This window comes from Aspergillus oryzae, chromosome 1 (genome assembly GCF_000184455.2).
Source record: "Aspergillus oryzae RIB40 DNA, chromosome 1".
Classification (NCBI taxonomy): Eukaryota; Fungi; Ascomycota; class Eurotiomycetes; order Eurotiales; family Aspergillaceae; genus Aspergillus; species Aspergillus oryzae.
Genome location: NC_036435.1, coordinates 2,399,152 through 2,418,158, shown reverse-complemented (window position 1 = coordinate 2,418,158; position 19,007 = coordinate 2,399,152). Strand labels below are relative to the sequence as shown.

The following is a 19,007-nucleotide window of genomic DNA, read 5'->3' as shown; positions in this document are numbered from 1 at the left end:
TAACCCCAACAACAACCATAATTCCCGATTGACGAAAAAAAAAATTATTAAAAAAAAATTGTGAGAAATAAACCCCTGCCGGGAACAGGAGCTGAAGCTCCACAACCGGACAAAGGGGAATGAACTACGTCAGAATTATCTGACCGTCTCTGCACTAGTTCCGTCTGGTGTGGGCTGGTGTTATCTAGCATGCCCCAATCGGAAATCCTAGGGAAATTTTCTAGAAGCTCCTCTTGTTCCACTCGTTGCCTCGTCTTCTGGGGACGCAGGGGGAATTGTTGACCCTCCCCCTTATCCCATGTCCCACCGTCGAACAATCAATTCCGGAATTTTATTTTTCTCGAATTTGCCCGTCGATTATAGTTATTTTTCTGTTATACATGCAGAGTGCAGTAGTACTGCGTCCTCTTACTGGGCCCCAAAAAGTTAATAAAATAATAATACTAATATTCAAATAATCAGAGGGAATCTGAAAGACCCACCACAGTTCTTTTATTTTTTTTTCTCATTCGTTATGGTATTATTTTGCCCCCCTTGACTCTTTCGAGTTAAAAGCGAATTGGTTCCTTCCATGGGGTACAGTAGAAAAACCGTATCTTTCATCGTCGACATCATGATTATTCAATATTACGTAAATACAGAGATTACAGCGTAATAACCAAGCGTAGTCTACGCATCATTGACATGCCAGACATTGATCTGACAGAATGACTCAAAAGAAAAATAGATAGTCTAGTCTAGAAGAAGGGTCAAAGCCACTCCTCAACAACTTGTGCCTTGCGCACAGATGATAAGACCTCGTAAACTCCCCTCGTACTTTCATAGGCTCATGGATTCTAGGTTGGAGGCTGACAGGCACGTGTTGGCGTGTCGATCGATCCTTAGGGAAGAAGAACGAAGTTGATCAGACTGGAACTATGCACTCCGTAGTTTAGTCTCAAGGATGATCCGAATTCCCAAGGAGGATACGCCAACATGGTCGGTGCTGGTTGCCTGAAACTCTGATCTGTTTGTGATTCATCACCTCACAGACCCGAAGGATGGAGATCCTAGTTTCAGCCAGACTGCCGGGACCACTACCACCCGCCAGAACCTCAAGCTCCTGATTCTGGCAAGGTTCTTCGACGGAGTAAAAAAAGAAATAAATGATCGCTCAGCCTGGTACGGGCACCGCTAAGGAAGGAGGTCGTCTATTCCTTGCAGCCTTGGCCGAGGGGCTTGTGTCAGGTTGGGTGTGACAGGTCGTTTCATGCTCATACTAGGTGCCATCCGTTGAGATATTATTAGCAAAGAACCAGTATTGCTTGAACCAACTTTCTACTACTCAGTACTTACTACAATCTTGAGGTTGTACTTACATTATCTGTAATGAAGTTGTACCTTACCGGGATGTTTCAGTTTTCCAGGGGCTGAGCCGCCAACCAGAGAAAAAGTTGGCAAGAAACCGAGTCTTGCTGATTGGTCGGTTCGTTACAATCCTTGTCTCTCCTTGCAGATGATCATACAGTCATTTGTATTATCATCCAATGATCTGGGCATTATCTGAATATTATCTTTGACTAACCACTCAAGTCTTAGCATCCCACAAATCCCGCTCTTGGGATTTCGTCGGGCAACGGTCAGCATTTAGTTGTTAATTACTACTTGACTGACTCCGCGCTCCAGGTTTTGGCCGTTGAGGTTTGACGGGTGACCCGTCAACTTCCCAAGGTTTACTACTCCATACTTAACCCGAATCAAAAGAAAAGGGCAAAAGGTATAATAAGAGAAATAAAAAGAAAATTACGGTGGATACTAATCTCAGCCGCTGTGGCTGAACATCCCTTGCTGATATCATCCCATCCACACCTCTGCTGTGGTGGTATCATATTCATTCCCCTGTCCTCTGCATATTGTCTTTTCCTCCTTTTTTTTATTTTTATTTTATTTTTTTTGATCTCACCTCTTTCCCTTTCTTCTGCAATGCAACAACATGCCCTTCAGAACTGGTCCCTGTGAGTGATTTGATTTACATCCCTGCTAGTGGACAGGAACCACTCACAATCAATGGATCCGGATTCAAGCAATAATATTCCGGCTGTAACTATGGAGTGCAGTAGTGCGATGAGCGGCGTACGGCGGCGGATCTTCTGCAGATGAAAAGTGGCCGGGGTGTGGAAAGGGACGGAACGCATGTCACCAACACCGCTGCATCCAACTCATCAAGGATCCGTTCGCCGTCGATCCATCGGTATCTGTCGAACCAATACTTCCACAACCCGGTGGTCTTGATTTCCTCAATTCGCCACTGTTCTCTTTCGGAGTACGGAGTACACATCACCTTCTCCGTGTTTCCGTCTTTCTTAGTGTGCAGATGGTTGGCATTAGTGAGCGATTGACGGGGATGCAGGAACAGATCTCTCCCATTGGATAAGGGATCTTCCGTTGAACCTCTATAGATCTGGAATTAATCCCAGACGTGCGTAACAACAGACTGTACCAGATTGATATCCAAACCAAACTATCACATGATCCCTCGTTTCTTCTTACCCCCTCTTTTTTCCTTTCTTTTCTTTTTTCTTAATTATTTTTCTTTGTGGCTGAAATGCGGGAAAAGACACATGGCCAAAAAAGAAAACTCAAAACGGAAGTGGAGATACAGTGCCGTAAAATGAGATCCCCACTATGAAAAAGCGTTCATTCCGCGCCGTTGGACTGTTAGCCTGAAAAACTCCTTGACTGAATCACTCGCAGACACAGACAACTCCCTCATGCGGAGAGACTAACGCAGGTCTAAGCCCTCGGTTAAGCTGGCGACATGCACGACCGTCTTAGAGAAATGCGATGAAAGACCGATTAGGCAAAAGTAAGATTACTCCAACACGAGAAAAGGCTATCGATGTGCACATGACTTGATCCAAGCCTGTTAATCCTTGTTTTTATATTCAGTTCCCGTGTACGATCAATTTATTGAACTTGTATCACCAACAACCATCAGAATACCTTCAGAAGAACGATATCAGCAGCAACCTCGGCGCAAAGGGAATGCAAAGAAAAAAAATAAAAAATAAAAAATAAGGATCAACCCCGTATGGGTATTTGCCTCCCGGTAGAACAATTGCAGTCTTTCCAGAAGCCTTTGTTCCATGGTTCACCGCTCATTAGTGAGCTCCATCTTGTCCTTGGTGAGGGATTCGCGACCTTAGCGCTAACATCGACTCAATGGAACTAATTAAATTAACTAACTGGTTCGGTAGTCCACTACTTGGCGGTGGTGGAGTTCCTGTCCTCCTCCCAAGAAAGGCAGTCTTGTTTCACTCAACCCGTGGTCCACCACCCATCTCGGGCTCCCAATATAGTAGGTGACTTTTTGCTTCGGGGATGTCTAGTACTCCGTTAGGAATCGCGCCAGGAACGAACCGAATTCCTTCACTGTCATGATGTCATGACGTGATTGTCGTCGGCAACTTGATCAATCGTTGAACTTTGTTCCCTCCTCGCTCTTATGGAGTATACCCCCAGTCCCGCGGACAATCCGGGATATGAATTCCTAGTGCCACGGAAAACAGGAGGAACGCGGAGATAAATCGGGTGGTTGCCTGAATAAGGTTCTGTTCGGTTCGTCCCTTGTCTACGTGCAGGATTCGAACCGCCACCACCAGCACCACCGTCTTCCTATCAATAGGGCAGCCAAATGCAAACAATAATCTGACAAGGCTTTAACACCGCTCGATATGCACGGCCGACCATTAGTCGCGGCCGCTGACCTGCAAACGACGACGTGACTCAGTGACCTAAGCCTCAGGAGGACTCGCCCAGTCTAGCCCCTATCTCGGCGCCGTGGCGGTGCCTCGGTTGGTCCAGAACCGTCGGATGCAGTTTGATTTGATAGTGAACCATGTCACAGATAAAGTAAGCAAAACGGATGGGATTCCATAGCTCAGGGTCTATGGCGCGTCCTATAACCTTTCTGATCGCTCTGGATTGTTCGACAAGGAGCTTGTTTGAGTCTTAAATGAGGCTAGGATCTTTTGAGGTTCCACTATCATAAAGATCCGTGGTATACTCCATATACGATTCATCGGGATTGGTTATATCACGATTCTTATAGCGAGTATACGATGTTTCAGGTTTTCATATTCGCCGGAGACACTAGTATAGACACATATAAGCATATCAGCAAATGTCTTGGGACAATTTAAATTGAAAACCGAGCCCCAAACATAGACCGACGCTCCCGAAATCAACCAGTATATAAAGTACCTCAAGATACTCGGCCGAACCGACCTATACTGCAATCAAATATTAAACCCGACAACATCTCTTGACACACACAAACTAAACCAATTCTCCATGTAAGTCATACATACATACATATGATACCGACTACTACCACTTGCATGACATTTACCTAATACCTGCAGCAACCCGGAAGTCTAAATTGATCTTCAACAATTCTGCAGATATGTACCACCCTGCATAGGATATGTGCATGTGGCGTGACCCAGCAACCGGTCCTTCATTTAGGGCTCTGTCTCATGATGTATAATTGCTGTGCGGTATGTTAATGCACTTATGGAACAATACAAAAAGAAATCGAATAAAACGGAAATCATGCACTAGATGCATATCATATATAAGCTACGTAGGTACACAGCTGGGCCCATATCCAGTCGCATTGAAAACACAGAACCCAGAAGTTCAGCTGCTGCAGGTTATCCCTGTTTTGCTCCATGTCCAAGTATGCATATCAGTTATCTTTGATACTGACATACGTTACACAGCAGAGAGTACGTATATGAGAAAGATTGCGAGGGGAGAGCGCTGCGCATACCATGCAATACATGCATTCGTCTTAGTCACTTTTGCCTGACGCTGGGCTTGGGAGATGAGTTACACGGCACGGCTGTATATTAAAGGTGACTGATACCATGCGATGGATGCATTCGGCCACGTCGTTTTGTTGCGCTGGATGGGAGACTGGTTACTTGTGTTGGGCGTTGCTCAACCAAGTTGTATGTAGAGGTCATACGGTGCCTGGTGACATGGCCATTATGTGTTCCCTTTCTGTGGTCATTCGTGTGAGCTGAGATGATTACTGTGTTACCTCTCTCGTTGTGTTGGAGGTGGCTGGCTGGCATCTTGTCTGGATTATGATTACATTGTTGGTTGCCCGGAGTTGCTCGGCACCGGTGCTGGAGAGATGCGACGTCTTGTAACCAGAACAACTGCTACGACAAAGAGCTATGTTGGTTTGAAGGTCAGTTTTTGAAAGAATGACATGACATCGGTGCCTGGTTTCTTTTGTGGCTATCGCTCACATGATCTGAGGGACGATTCGAGGGTATTCACGTCTTCCCAGTCTATGTTTACCTCTCTCTACCTACTCTTATGCTGTTGGGCTGCTAACTCACGGTTCGCACTTCGAGCTAGACTTTTCAGAAGGAGATCAAAGTCTTTTCTAACATTAAATAAAAAGAGTATGTAACAATACCAATCCTTCCGTTTCAAATTTCCATTTTCGTTGTCTCCTTTATAACTATCCTCAGCCCTTATGTGTAAAGGGACATTGCTACATGCCAAACTCTAGTGACATCAGGGAAAAAGAGACAATGAGAAACGATAAACAATGATGGCGCAGTTTCCTCTTCATCTAATGAGCTGGAACCCAGCTCAAACCCTCCATACTTAATACTCTTCTCAAGAACTAATACCACCCCCCTTAATTTCTTATACTCTGCTCGAGTCTTTCACATCCTAATATCACTCACCATGTACGTTTCAGGGTCACATCAATCTGGTGCATCATAAGAGTGACTTTCAGAGACAGCCTTTTGCTTACCTTTCAGAGTCCAATCTAGCTTGACCTTGGTATTGATTAACAGTGCTGCTCCTATATTTCCCTCTTCATTTTCAGTCACAATTCTTGCTCAATACCCTAAAGCTGCTGGTGTAAACTTCAACTACAAGGATTTTTCATTTTTCTGTGGTCAGCTTGATGATTGCATCTTAACCGGCAAAGAAGTCGACTTGCATTACAACATAAATATATATCGGTAAGTCCTAAATAGGCAATTAAACTCCCATGGAAGGAAAGGATTCGTTCCAAACGAGTACTAATCAAAACAGCTTAGGGTCTACAACTAGAACTTCTACAGACCAGTCTAAGAGCAGCATGTTATTAATTTATCAAGGTCAAATGGGACTTCCTAATAATGAGCATTGCCTAGAAACCAAGTTGCATTATACCATGTTGAATAGACCCTGCAGACTATATGGTGAAATGGTATGAGGATGTGAAATATTCGAGAAATATACATTTAGAGACATTTGCAGACATCGCTGTCTTGAGTGCTGAAGTATCTGCACCTGCAGAACCCAGTAATGAGCATTGTAGGTCAATATGGGGACCGGTGGGCCTTGAAAAGTGTGTGGTGTATAACCCGAGAGTTCTGGCGATGGGTGTGCTTATGATGGTTTGAGAGAACTTGCGAATATACATATCGCTAAGAAGATTCGTAGCTTGTTCAAAAGCACGCAGTGCATACAGGAGATCTCGCTGGAGAGGAGAGGTCACTATCGCATTGTATATAAAGATGAGCGGAAATGGCTAATCCATGAGCTTGCGATTGATAACGAGGAACACTGAGGGTGAGAGTGGACGTTGGATTCTCTAAGCGCTTGGATAAATGGGGCCATTCAAAGATATGTTTACCGCGATGTAGCTGTTCTTGATGCAGACTGGTACTGTCGATTCCATATACGGTGTGGAGTGATTGTGCAGATCCTACTGGTCTGGTGGGTTTTGAAAGGTAGCATTTATATCTAGGGCGAGTCTGAACATTTGAGTATCCTACATGCAATGGTGTTTATAGCGCAGCACATATCCAGCATGCTTAGGATATTGTATATATAAAGCTGAGAAACGAGACAGGGTGCTTTTAAGTCCGAGCGCAAGGAACCTGAACAAAGTTTCAAGGTAAAGAAGAACCCCATAGGGGTTTTAAATAAACAAATCTATTCAGAAATGCACAGAACCTACATATGACTTCTTGGAAAAAATCGGTATCATGAGACCCGCTCATACTAGTGATATTCACTGAAAGGACTATTCTTGTGAACAAGGTATATATATATTGCATATCCCTTATTTACCAAAGAATATATTATGATTTCCAATGCACATGTTTTGCTACCACGGTATTTCCCTTGTGGCTGTATGTTGACCTTGACGACTAATTAATCTAACGGGCATGTTCCAAAGCCTGTTAGTAAGTCTCGAGGACTTTTGTTTGGACTTATCCAAGGCGGCTGCGTAGTTCAAGGGACTGGCCAATCTAAGAGGGAGTCTTTTAAAAGCACCATGTACACGCCATTTCTGCTTCACATTTTCCTTGCCGTTCTTGCGTGCAAAACTACCCCTCTTCGTGGGTGAGTAATAGCGATGAGTGAGCATTGCATGTCCATCTTCCACAAGACCCACAAGATCGACATGTTCTCTGCTGAACTGATGGCGTAGAGAGCAAACAGTCGTTGCTATCAGCCCCAGTTATGGCGTCATACGGGTTGCTCTCAGTTGGTTGCCGTGCTAAGGAGCAATATTTCCCTGGCTTAATTTCGAGGCGAGTTTGCTCCTGAGAGATTCCTAGCCAACATCGTAGTAACTCGTCTTCATCAGATGTCTACAGCCTGTCAAATGAAAATGAACGTGGAGTAGCCCTTGGCTTCCAAATTCAACACATGTTCGTTCCATACTGTGATGATTGGTTTTGGCACTGGATTCGCTATACTTAGCGAATCCTGTGGTTGTTGGAGCTGGGCTGCCGATTTCACTGACGAGGCGAGGGATAGCCAGTGTATGCGGCACAGAGTTTCGAGGCCCATCATGGTTGCAGGTATAATAATACCTCCTGTTCGACTGGCGAAGATGTCTAAATCAACTAACATCTTGCTCTTCATCCACATCCCCCTGGGCTTGTGTGGACATCCACTCCTCCATTAGAGCCTGGCGCGTGGGCTCCGAAGATCCTGTGTTTGCTCTGACTTTGTCCCCTTTGCGTGTAACAAGTAGGCAGAGCGTCCATCCGTAGATGTTGAACCCTTCATAGTTCATCCTGAAGCGCAATTTCTTATCATCTGGTTCCTCATCCTTTCGACGTTTCGAGGCGCGGGAATTAGCTGTGGTGTCAACTGCTTCATCTGCATCTCGATGACGTTTGCCCTTTTTATCGTTCTCCTCCGCAGTGGCTTGAGGGATATCGCGTAGATCGATATTAGATTCGCTATCACTCTCAACTAAGATACCAGCATCGGCAACTCCGCTTGAACTTTCCGCAGGTCGGGGTGGATTTTGTGCTCCTTCTTTTCTGCTCGATGCGTTATCGGGTTCGTCGAACTCCTTGTGTCGCGTGAGGAGTGAGTGGCGTGTTCGGGATTCGCGGAGGAATAACGAAACCTCAAAGTCCTCTACATAAATTGCATGGTTAGTTATTGGCATATTCTCCGGATTCCGCGGTGGTTCCAGCATCGGGATAGACACCTTCAGCTATCACGTCTTTCACTGGTTTCCCTTTCTTCCGAGCAAAGAGCCTCTCGTTCTCCTCGCGTAATTTAGGTAGAACTAGCGGGCGAATAGCACCGAATATTCGGGGGAGGACGGGATCCCGGCTGTCGAGGAGCCATCGCGTGTCTGATGGGTTTTCTAGGTAGATCCGACATTCGAGGATAGTATACTTGCTGATTCTGAGGTATCGACGGATGGGAGCCATACTGTGACTCGCAGTTGAAATTGAGCATATACAAAGAAAAGAGGTGGTAATATATTTGAGTAAAGCTTCAATCAAAGGGTAAAATCATGATGATGGTCAAGGTTTTGGTTGACTGGTATGACATAACGGTTGACCTCCACATGATCGGAAGGTTTCTGCCAAGCGTTGTTTAATCGGTCGTGAATTTGATAAATATCTACTCAAGGGCTACTACTATGTACTAGGTATTGTTCTGAGTAAGTTATTTTATTTGGGTTATACAAAGGTATTTATAATTTTCGGTATACCTAGCCACGCACGTTATGGCTACCTACTAGGCACTCGCGAAGGTGATTCAACGTCTGGATGTTCTGAATCATCAGGAAAGCCATATCCAGGGTTAGGCTCTCCCAAACCCGCGGTCAATATTAGGTAGAACAGGAGTGTGTAGCCTCGTGGGTAGGTATCCTTGGTTGACAGGTCTATATCTGGTTTGAGGCTGAACCGACACGGTAAATCAACTGTGAAATCAGCCAATTCATCATCCAGAAAAGCGTACTCCGTATTCGGCTGTAGAATGACTTGGTAGGTACGCCCTCGGTATGTACTGATAAATTAGTTCGTCCATTATGTAAGCCGGCTGCCTTTTCCAACCCCTCCAGGGCCTTTCTACACCGCTTTCCGATTGAATAACGCTGCCCCCACATTCATTTCTCGTATGCATCACCTTTGGAGTACTCTATATACGCGTAGATGATGGGCCTGAAGTATTGACAGGAGTACAATGCTAACCTTTGAAGGTCTGTACTCGGTAGTTATACCATTTATGTGAAGAGTAATGTGGCAAAGCCTATACTATTGTGCCTAAGAGCTAGACCAAGATACGGCGAACCACAGAACCACCAGCAGTTCATAGATTAATCTATGGGTCACGTGATACAGTCCCACCAAATATTCAATAGTTCACCAATCAGCTGAGAAGAAAAGGAGGGTCAGCATGTCCACAAGGTCCTCAAAAATCGAAAATGTCTTCCTCTGGAACAGATCCGCTTGCCTCCAAGGTCCTCGTCCACTGTGACCGCACGCCGACACAAGTGGGACATCGAAATCTCAGCGCCCTTCCACCATGGACACTTCCTCTGATATTCATCATCCTCCTCCCAGGTGTACAGTACCTTCTAGGACCATCCTCACATCGATTCCCGGGGAATAACGAACGAGTCATCGTTACGTCGAAATCCCTTCATCATACACTGCGAGAGGTGACATACACTCTTTGAGTCGTCGTGCTAGGCATACATAACTTCCCACGCTACACTCCAAGGTCCTCATCTCGACACCTGATCCCTGCCGCTGCCTTGTTTGGTTGGATACAAAAGACACTAAACATACGCCAAAAGTGGAGTGCAAGGACCTTGAGGACATTCAATCACAACGGTCGACACCTCGTTGCACAACAGGATTTGATATAAGGGGAGCGGGGCAGGAAAACCCATAAATTGGTCCGATATACCAAGAATACCAAGCACCGACATCCTGCATTCCAAGAAAACCTCCCCTCCCTTGCGAGTGTCTCCGTTCGTTTCCCACGTGGTTTCTATCTTTGCAAATTCCTTATCACCTCAACTTTGAGTTCTATTGGGCTATCGTGCCTGCCAGAGAGTTTCTTTTGAGCTATTGCTCTTGGCCCGTGCCGTCGTGCATCGGTTTTTGGAAAGCCATTTGTCAATCTCTCCAGTCAACCCAACCCTCTCGGGAAGTGGAAAAATATGGATGTTCTACACACCCTTCTCACCCGGGATGAGGATTCGGGGCCCGCCCCTGCCTGTGATGCAGGCAACGAATATGATGGTCGCATGGGCTTGCGCATCTCCTCTATCTTTGTCATCATGGTCGGTTCCATGTTCGGTGCTGTCTTCCCGGTCCTTGCAGGACAGTTTCGACGTTCGAAATATTTAGAATGGGCTTTCTTCGTTGCCAAGTACTTTGGCTCGGGTGTCATTATTGCCACGGCTTTCATTCATCTGTTAGCTCCTGCTGAGGAAGCCTTAACAAATGAATGCCTAACAGGCCCGATCACGGAGTATTCCTGGGTCGAGGGTATTGTCCTAATGACCATTGTGGTACTGTTCTTTGTCGAGATGATGGTCATGCGGTATGCTCGTTTTGGTCAAAGCCATGCACATGAATTGGCGCATGAACACAACCATGGAGAGCCCAAACATAGTGGCTCTGAGAGTGGTTCTGAGGTCTTGGACAGCAAGCATATTCCCGGCCGGGATCATCTGGGTCACTCCCGCGAACACCATGATGTTGAGATGGCTGTACACGATACGTCCGTCGAGGAGTACATGGCTCAGCTGACTGGCGTTTTCATTCTGGAATTTGGTATCATCTTCCATTCTGTCTTTATCGGCTTGACCCTGGCAGTATCCGGTGCTGAGTTTGTTACACTCTACATCGTCCTTGTCTTCCACCAGACTTTCGAAGGTCTTGGTCTGGGATCCCGACTGGCTACAATCCCCTGGCCTCGTTCAAAACGTTTTACCCCATATATTTTGGGCATTGCTTTCGGTCTGTCGACGCCAATCGCGATCGCGATCGGACTGGGTGTTCGCAAGTCTTACCCTCCTGAGGGCCGCACGACTCTCATCGTTAACGGAGTCTTCGATTCAATTTCCGCCGGTATCCTCATTTACACGGCGCTTGTGGAGCTTATGGCGCATGAGTTCATGTTTAGCAGCTCGATGAAAAAGGCGCCTATCCAGCACGTCCTGGCTGCATTCTTCCTTCTATGTTTGGGCGCTTTGCTGATGGCTCTTCTTGGGAAATGGGCCTGATTTATGATTATTCTGCTATTTTATCATGTTGTTGTGTTGCTGTGTTCAATATACCCCATCCGCAGGTTGTTTGATTTATTGCTGGATTGCATTATTGCTTCATTGCTCATGCTGCGTATCTCAAAAGATTAAAACTTTGCTCATATATGCAATCATCAAATTTCAGTTGCATTCATAAAACCATCAAAAACTACCCATCTTAACAGATTAGTAAATAACCACCATCCCATTGGCTTAGTTAACATACGGGAGTAAGTGCCTTAGCTTACGGGTAACCTAAAACGACAGGCCCCCAAGCCCGGAGTTATGCCAAACCACATCTAATCTCCGCATAAAGAACCCAACCAACCACGTTTCCTCATCCTTCCTAGACCCTCCTTGAACAACCCCCAACCTTGAAACATCAATCTCCAACTCAATTAACTCAACCACGCAAAACGAATTCCCACTCACCAAACACCCCCCCAGTTTCAAAAATGCGTTTCTCAATCTTCTCCACCCTCCTCGTCTCTCTCGCGACCCTCTCCACCGCCGCCGAACTCGGCATCGAAAAGACCCACGAGGTAGAATGCACCCGCAAGACCGTCAAGGGCGACACCGTCCAGATGCACTACAAAGGCACGCTCCAGTCCGATGGCTCCGAGTTCGACTCTAGCTACAAGCGCAACTCGCCGTTGAAGTTCAAGGTGGGCTCGGGTATGGTTATTAAGGGGTGAGTTCTTCTCATTGGGTCTTTTTTCCCTTCTTGCTGTGATGCGAGGAGTACATGTCTGGGAATTAAGCTAAGGCGTCTATCGGTTGAAGATGGGATGAGGGTCTTTTGGATATGTGCATTGGTGAGAAGCGCACTTTGACCATTCCCCCTGAGTATGGGTATGGGTCTCGTGGGGTTGGACCGATCCCTGGTGGTGCGACTCTGATTTTTGAGACGGAGTTGGTGGGTATTGATGGTGTTTCGAAGGATGAGTTGTAAATTTGGTTCTGGGTTTAGATTTCTTTAATTTAATCTCTGATATCGGGTTCTCCTTTTCACCACGGTGTTGCTTGGTACTAGTACTGGGAAGTAGGGATATAATGATTTCGAAATTGATCTGTGTATGTATGTATGTATGTAGATGTCTGTATCTCCGGGTATCATGCGAAACCTCTAGTATAATACAATCGGTCGTCTCCAAGTCTATAACAATCCAAGAGAAACAAAAGCAGAAAAGAAATATAAATCAGTCCATGGCATCGAGAGCATTCTCGGCCGCTCCATCATTCTCAGAAACGAGGATTCCCACAAGACACTCCCCCAGGATGGCATCCCAGTTCACCCACGGATGTACCTCCATGAACAACTTGGCCGAGTCCTTTCCAGCACCACGGAGCAACTCGCCCTTCCCGCCAGGGTGGAATGGGACATACGGCGTGATGTTATAGACTTTGCCCTGGTACGAAGTCCAGGCATCGCGACCCTTCCGTCCATTCTGCACCTTGAGCATCGACGGCGTCACCTTGACCAGAGTTGGGGGCAGATTTGCACCCCGCAAATTGTTCTTGGGGTTTGATGTAAGCGCGGCCCAATCCAGGGGGGAGTAGCCTGGTTCGAGAACCGCCCGCTTCGATGAATTAGAGGGCTGTGCGATGAGTTTGACGGGCGCCAGGCTATTGCTGGTGGGACGACTGGAGGGCGGTACACGTAGCGATGCCGCTGCAGAAGGTGGCGGACGAAGGGAGCTGCCTGGGTTTGGGCGCGGGGGGTATCGTCCCACGGGGGCGGATTGTGGTTGTTGAGTTTGGGACATTGTCGGACGGAGTCGGGGTGGCGGCGGGGGAGGCATTAAGGAGGAACTGCTTGCGGTGGGCTGTGGTGGAGGTGGCATGGCGGCATTATTAACTGCGATAGCAACCGGCTCTGAAGGTTTTGCTGATCCATTCTGGATTGGCTTTTTGTCGGCCTGGTTCTCGGTAGTGGTGGTTGTCTTGTCAGCCTTGTCGCTGTCGAGATGAAGCGTGGGCACTTCGAGGGATGGTGGGCTCGATGCAGATGCCTTGGGTGTTGTCTGGGAGTCTTCTGCATTTCCATCTTTTTCTTCGAGGGGCTTGGAGTCATCCTTCACTGTCGCACCATCTGGGGCGCGATCGGTAGGTGGCTTTTCAAGAGTTGGTTTCGGCGGGAGTTGAGAGATGGGGGGCTCGGACGTCCAGCTGGACGGAGGGTGACGGTAAAGTAGGAAACATGCGGTCGCAATGAGTGTAGCCACTCCTAGCCAGCCCATTCTGGGCGGTCCGAAGGTTGTAGATGGTGAAAATGAGAAGGGTGTTCCAAGATCGGAGAGGACGAAAAATGACGACAGGAACACATTTCCAAACGCCCGGGGAAAATCATGCGGCCCGTGCGTCGGACGATCGGAGTCCAAGTATAATTTAAGCTTAACCACCCAGGCATTGTGGTCAGGAAACTGATAGCATAACCTCGTCGTCTGTAGGTCCAACATTATGCGCAGACTATAAACGGTATAGTTTCTGGGAAAAGTTCTCTGTACCTAGTACTTATGCCTGCACTGTTACTCAGTATAATATAACTATATGATCATATAGCGAAATTATGGAGACGACGAGCATATCATATCCAATGAAGATCAGAGTTCTTTCATTTGCCAGTATCTGAGTAATGACCACTTCTAACTCATGCTAAAGGACTATTTGGGTGTCGATGTGCAAAGTGAACTCTGCGTATTAGTAAAACTTCACAATTCTCCTCTACACTTCCGTTTCTTCCCTGTTCTACATGCTACTGTGCCCAGCAAATATCCTCCGTTGTCATATATTGAGTGATGTGCTAATGTCCCTTATGTCCCTATAAATCACTCGGTACTTGCTGTATGGTATACTAAACCGATATATGGTTTTATTTCGTGATATATATCATAAAGACATACCTCTACTCGGCCAGTTAGGGCATACTCTCCAGGCTGCACGAAGATCAATATCACAACCAAAGCGAATAGACATATCAGATTAACGACTAATCATATTGAACACATCTCCGAAAACCTTCATATCAAAGAGACGGCCAAGAACCCCCCCCCCGCGGAACAACAGCATCCATACTTCATAACATACATCCAATCACATGACCACGCGATAAGAGCGCGTCACATCCCGACCTCCCACGAAGTCTAAACTACCCCATCCCGCCCAAACCATCCACAAAACACATGGATTCGATACTCGATGGGTTGAATTCCGCGCAGAGAGCCGCTGTATCGTCGCCATCCCCGATTCTCCAGGTCCTCGCCCCGCCCGGCTCAGGAAAGACCAAGACCTTAACGGCGCGCGTCGCGTACCTCCTCGCCCACCATGGCTATCGACCGCAAGATGTCATTTGCTGCACGTTCACAATCAAAGCGAGCCGGGAGATGCGGGAGCGTCTGGCAAAGTTGGTCGGGGACCGGGTGCAGTCAAAATTGATTCTGGGAACGTTTCACTCCATCTGTCGACGGTACTTGGTGACTTATGGGTATTTGATTGGGCTGCGGAAAGGGTTTGGAATTGCAGATTCCGGGGATAGTTTGGCTATTATTAGGGTATGTCTCCTAGGAATTGCGATTGCTTAGGGATGTAGTTTGCTTACTAGTCTTTTTGCGGTAGAGAATTGTCAAGCGGTTACAACTCAATATCCAGCCTAATATGGCTCGCGGGCGGATTTCGTATCAAAAAGCTCATGGGGTGACGCCGGAGGATCTGGAAGCGAAACAGATGAAGGGCTCCAAGGTGCTGGAGCATCGGGAGTTTATTCAGGTTTACCAAGCGTACGAATCGCATCTGGCGGATTCGAATTTACTCGATTACGATGATCTACTTCTACGGTGCGCCCAGCTGCTTCGACAACATCCGGAGTGTGTTTCGAACGTCCAGTCAGTCCTAGTCGATGAGTTTCAAGACACAAATCACATCCAGTACCAGTTGATGAACCTTTTCGCATCACAGAATAGACGGATTACAGTTGTCGGGGATCCGGATCAGAGTATATACGGGTTTCGATCGGCTGAGATTAAGAACTTGACGCGTATGCAGCAGCTGTATAGCGATACATCTGTTGTGTTGTTAGAGGATAATTACCGGTCGTCGGGGTCCATCTTGAGCTCAGCTCAAGATGTCATCGAACAAGATTCGTCACGGCCAGCTAAAAGGCTGCAACCAACCCATAGTGTGGGGACGATGCCGGTACTGCGGAAATTGCCAACAGCGGAGGCTGAAGCTCAGTGGATCGTTCTCGAAATTAAAAGATGCATTGCTATGACGGGGAAGCTGCTGAAGTATTCCGATTTTGCGATATTGCTCAGGTCGGCTGCACTTTCGCGACAGATCGAATCGGAAATGGGAAAACAGGGCATGCCGTACAGGATGGTCGGAGGCTTACGTTTCTTCGATAGAGTAGAGATCAAACTACTTCTGGATTACCTGAGAGTTATCAGCCAGCCGGGAAACACCGATGCGCTTCTGCGAATTATCAACGTTCCATCAAGGAAAATCGGTGAAGAATCGATCCGATCGTTAATGAGTGGCGCGGAGAAAGCGAACAAGCCTCTCTGGGATTTCATGAAGGACGTGGCACAAGGTCGCAGGTCGACCGAAAAGACTTTGTCGAAGCCTACCAGCAATGGGCTAGGTAATTTTGTCGGTCTCATCGAGTCGTCGAGAGAGAAACTCCTCGAATGTACCGACTGTTCGGCCCCGAAGAAGCTTCTTGAGTTTGTGATCAAAAAGCTTTCCTTTCGAGAATACCTTACGTCGACGTACGGTACCAACGAGGAGAACAAATGGGCGAACGTGGAGGAGCTTATGGGCCAAGCGGAAGATACGGCTGCAGCCGGGGAGGAAAACGAGCATGACGATAGCCTCCCAGAAATTCAAGGCCTCTCACAGCAGCAAGCTCATCCGGGAGAAGAGGCATTATCGCGATTTCTGGCCAATGTGGCGCTCTCCACCGAGGTTCTTCAGCAAGAGGGAGAGGACGGTGAGCAATCACAGGAGAGAGTGACGATTTCCACTATCCATGCCGCAAAAGGCCTGGAATGGCCGGTTGTCTTCGTGCCAGCTGTGTATAACGGCATTATCCCTCATTCGCGTGCAGAGGATTCGGATGAAGAGAGACGGCTGCTCTACGTGGCCATGACTAGAGCGCAGGCGCTGTTGTACCTGAGTTACCCCCTTGAGCAGTCCCGCAGCGGTGAAACGACGAGTGTATCAACATTTCTTCCGGAAAAAATCATAGAATCACGATTTCGTCTATTAGGACCTAATCTGCATGAACAGATCGTCTATGCAATCGCTGACATCTTACGGCGGCCGAGACCGACTCTCGAGGCTATGCTCGAGGGTCAGGTCTCACTACCTTCCACGCTTGATGACCAATGGACGGTAGACGGTCGAGAGGCTGCGGACGCCGTGTTTAGATGGGACGGCTCTAGAGCAGTCGATGGAGAGGAACCTAGCGCTAAAAGACCACGGTATAGCCGAGAATCTTCGATATCAACCACAACCACGTACGTGTCTGCCTCAACATACACAATGAATGGCTCGAACTTGTCCGTACCAACGACCATGTCGCTTGGATTCTCGACAGCACGGGAGTATATCGCGACGAGCACAGCCGCTAAGCAGGAACAAAAGCCGGGACTCGGGTTCGAGAACAAATCAAAAACAGCAGGAACCGGATCATCTGGACGCAGTGCGGTTGGCCTTTCGCAGCAGAGCATATCCGGGTTCTTCAGTAAGCCTTCGTCTCAGCCCAAACCGAAATCTAGCGAATCAGCACCGGCACATTGCCACAAGACCCCTGGCGATCGAAACAATGTCATTGGGCAGGCGGTAGACGGCAAAAATAAAAACGTGCTCCCAACGAACTTCTCGACGTATAGACCACAGGCGCAGCGCCTGCAAGCAGCCCGTCCGATTCTCGAACCGTCGGACCCCAACCGTTACACGTGGCTGGCGACGTCTTCAAAGCCCACGGAGAAACCGATCTTGCGCAGCGGTGAAGAGGGCAAGGAAATATCCGACAAGGGCGAAGCCGGGAGGGAGTGGGCAGCGAGCGAGGTTAAAAGACCTCAAGGGCCGGTTGGGGGTGCCCGACCAGCGACCACGTATCACACGACTACAATGTCGATGTTACAGAGCGCGGCACCAGTACCGACGAGAAGAACTCTGGGGATTCGACGAAGTATGAATGGGTGGGAAGAACGGATGAAGAGGGCAGGCAATCAGCGGCCGTGATGGTTTGACCCTTGATGCAGATTGGTTGTTATGGACTGGGAACCTTTTATCTGGCAATACCACCGGTTAGGTGTTTGGGCGTTAAGGTCGACATGATTGAGTGCCTCACTACAGCGTTCGGGCTACGACTTTCACATATCGTACTTTTTTTTTCCTATTTGATTTCTACCATGAATGTATTAATGCCTAGGTTACTGCCTAACCTTTCAGTATAGAGACACCTCGATCCAGTGATGGTCAATTGACTCATGACTAAGCCGAACAAATCACTCATTATGTAAGATACCAGGGAAACCATACGGAGCAGTTACAGCAAGTATCCCGACCAACAACCGTAGTATCAACTTACGTACAGGGAGATGAGTACACTTGGCACCACTCCAGGAATGCCCGTCCAAGGCGTCGTGTCATGGGGATCGAGCAGAACCCCCCTCAACACGGAGACCCAGACTGACTCTCCGATGATCATTACCAAACCTCTCCCTCTCCCCCAAAAGAGAGAAACCCCGAGCAACGCGAGAGAGCGAGGCAATAATGCAACAATTCTAGCGGTGAAAGTCATAATAATGGTTCAATACGAGCCCCAATAAAGGACGATAACAGTAATAACGAACCGATCAGCTGATTAGGGATCCTTTCCCCATCCTTTTTCCTTCATCCCGAAGGACCCCATTTAGACTAGAACTAGACTAGACTAGGTCCCTTATCTTCTCTTCCATTTCCGGTGGTGCTCTACGTACTAGTCTGAGGTCGACTAGCTTATAGTAGTTTACGGAGACTGTCATCCGTACACCGCATGATAGGTATGCCAGTTAGTTTCATTTTTGCGCAATTATTTGGGGACTAGCTGGTCAGGTAGGTATCGTACATCTACCTCTCTGTAAGTACCCCAGGGTACTACTACTTTTAGTAGTAGGGTACGTAGGTAGTGAGTGTCTGCGTCTTGTTTCTGGCTTGAGAGAAAAAGGTAGGCTAACCTGAGTTGGGGTTAGTCTAGTTGACATGGTATGGGAGTCTAAACCGTTTTAGGATGAGAGTAACAATAGGTACCTATCTACTCCTTCCGTACAGCTGGCACTTAATTCCTAGGTGGCCGTATGAGAGAGGCCTGGGGGAACGAATTGGGTTTAGCGCACGTCTCAATTAGACGGAGAGGTCTTTTCTCCAGTTCGTTCTG

The 19,007-nt window shown here is 47.5% G+C and overlaps 5 protein-coding genes across 5 annotated transcripts; 3 read left to right on the top strand and 2 right to left on the bottom strand.

The window, feature by feature from the left end:
• Positions 1 to 7,915: 7,915 nt before the first annotated feature.
• AO090005001512 (uncharacterized protein) lies at positions 7,916 to 8,747 on the bottom strand (the record flags this gene model as incomplete). The annotated part of the gene is made up of 2 exons (XM_023237174.1): positions 7,916 to 8,445; positions 8,519 to 8,747. 2 exons carry the CDS (start codon positions 8,745 to 8,747, stop codon positions 7,916 to 7,918), a joined length of 759 nt encoding a protein of 252 aa, XP_023089400.1.
• A 1,748-nt stretch (positions 8,748 to 10,495) lies between these two features.
• Positions 10,496 to 11,566, top strand: zrfB (low-affinity Zn(2+) transporter ZRT2; the record flags this gene model as incomplete). The annotated part of the gene is made up of 1 exon (XM_001818377.3): positions 10,496 to 11,566. One exon carries the CDS (start codon positions 10,496 to 10,498, stop codon positions 11,564 to 11,566), a length of 1,071 nt encoding a protein of 356 aa, XP_001818429.1.
• Positions 11,567 to 12,042: 476 nt separating this feature from the next.
• On the top strand, positions 12,043 to 12,539 carry fkbp3 (peptidylprolyl isomerase family protein FPR2; the record flags this gene model as incomplete). The annotated part of the gene is made up of 2 exons (XM_001818378.3): positions 12,043 to 12,278; positions 12,371 to 12,539. The coding sequence occupies 2 exons, from the start codon at positions 12,043 to 12,045 to the stop codon at positions 12,537 to 12,539; spliced, it is 405 nt and encodes a 134-aa protein (XP_001818430.1).
• A 247-nt stretch (positions 12,540 to 12,786) lies between these two features.
• Positions 12,787 to 14,046, bottom strand: AO090005001516 (uncharacterized protein; the record flags this gene model as incomplete). Its single annotated transcript, XM_001818379.1, has 1 exon — positions 12,787 to 14,046. The coding sequence occupies one exon, from the start codon at positions 14,044 to 14,046 to the stop codon at positions 12,787 to 12,789; it is 1,260 nt and encodes a 419-aa protein (XP_001818431.1).
• A 723-nt stretch (positions 14,047 to 14,769) lies between these two features.
• On the top strand, positions 14,770 to 17,830 carry AO090005001517 (ATP-dependent helicase; the record flags this gene model as incomplete). Its single annotated transcript, XM_001818380.1, has 2 exons — positions 14,770 to 15,138; positions 15,203 to 17,830. The coding sequence occupies 2 exons, from the start codon at positions 14,770 to 14,772 to the stop codon at positions 17,828 to 17,830; spliced, it is 2,997 nt and encodes a 998-aa protein (XP_001818432.1).
• Positions 17,831 to 19,007: the final 1,177 nt, after the last annotated feature.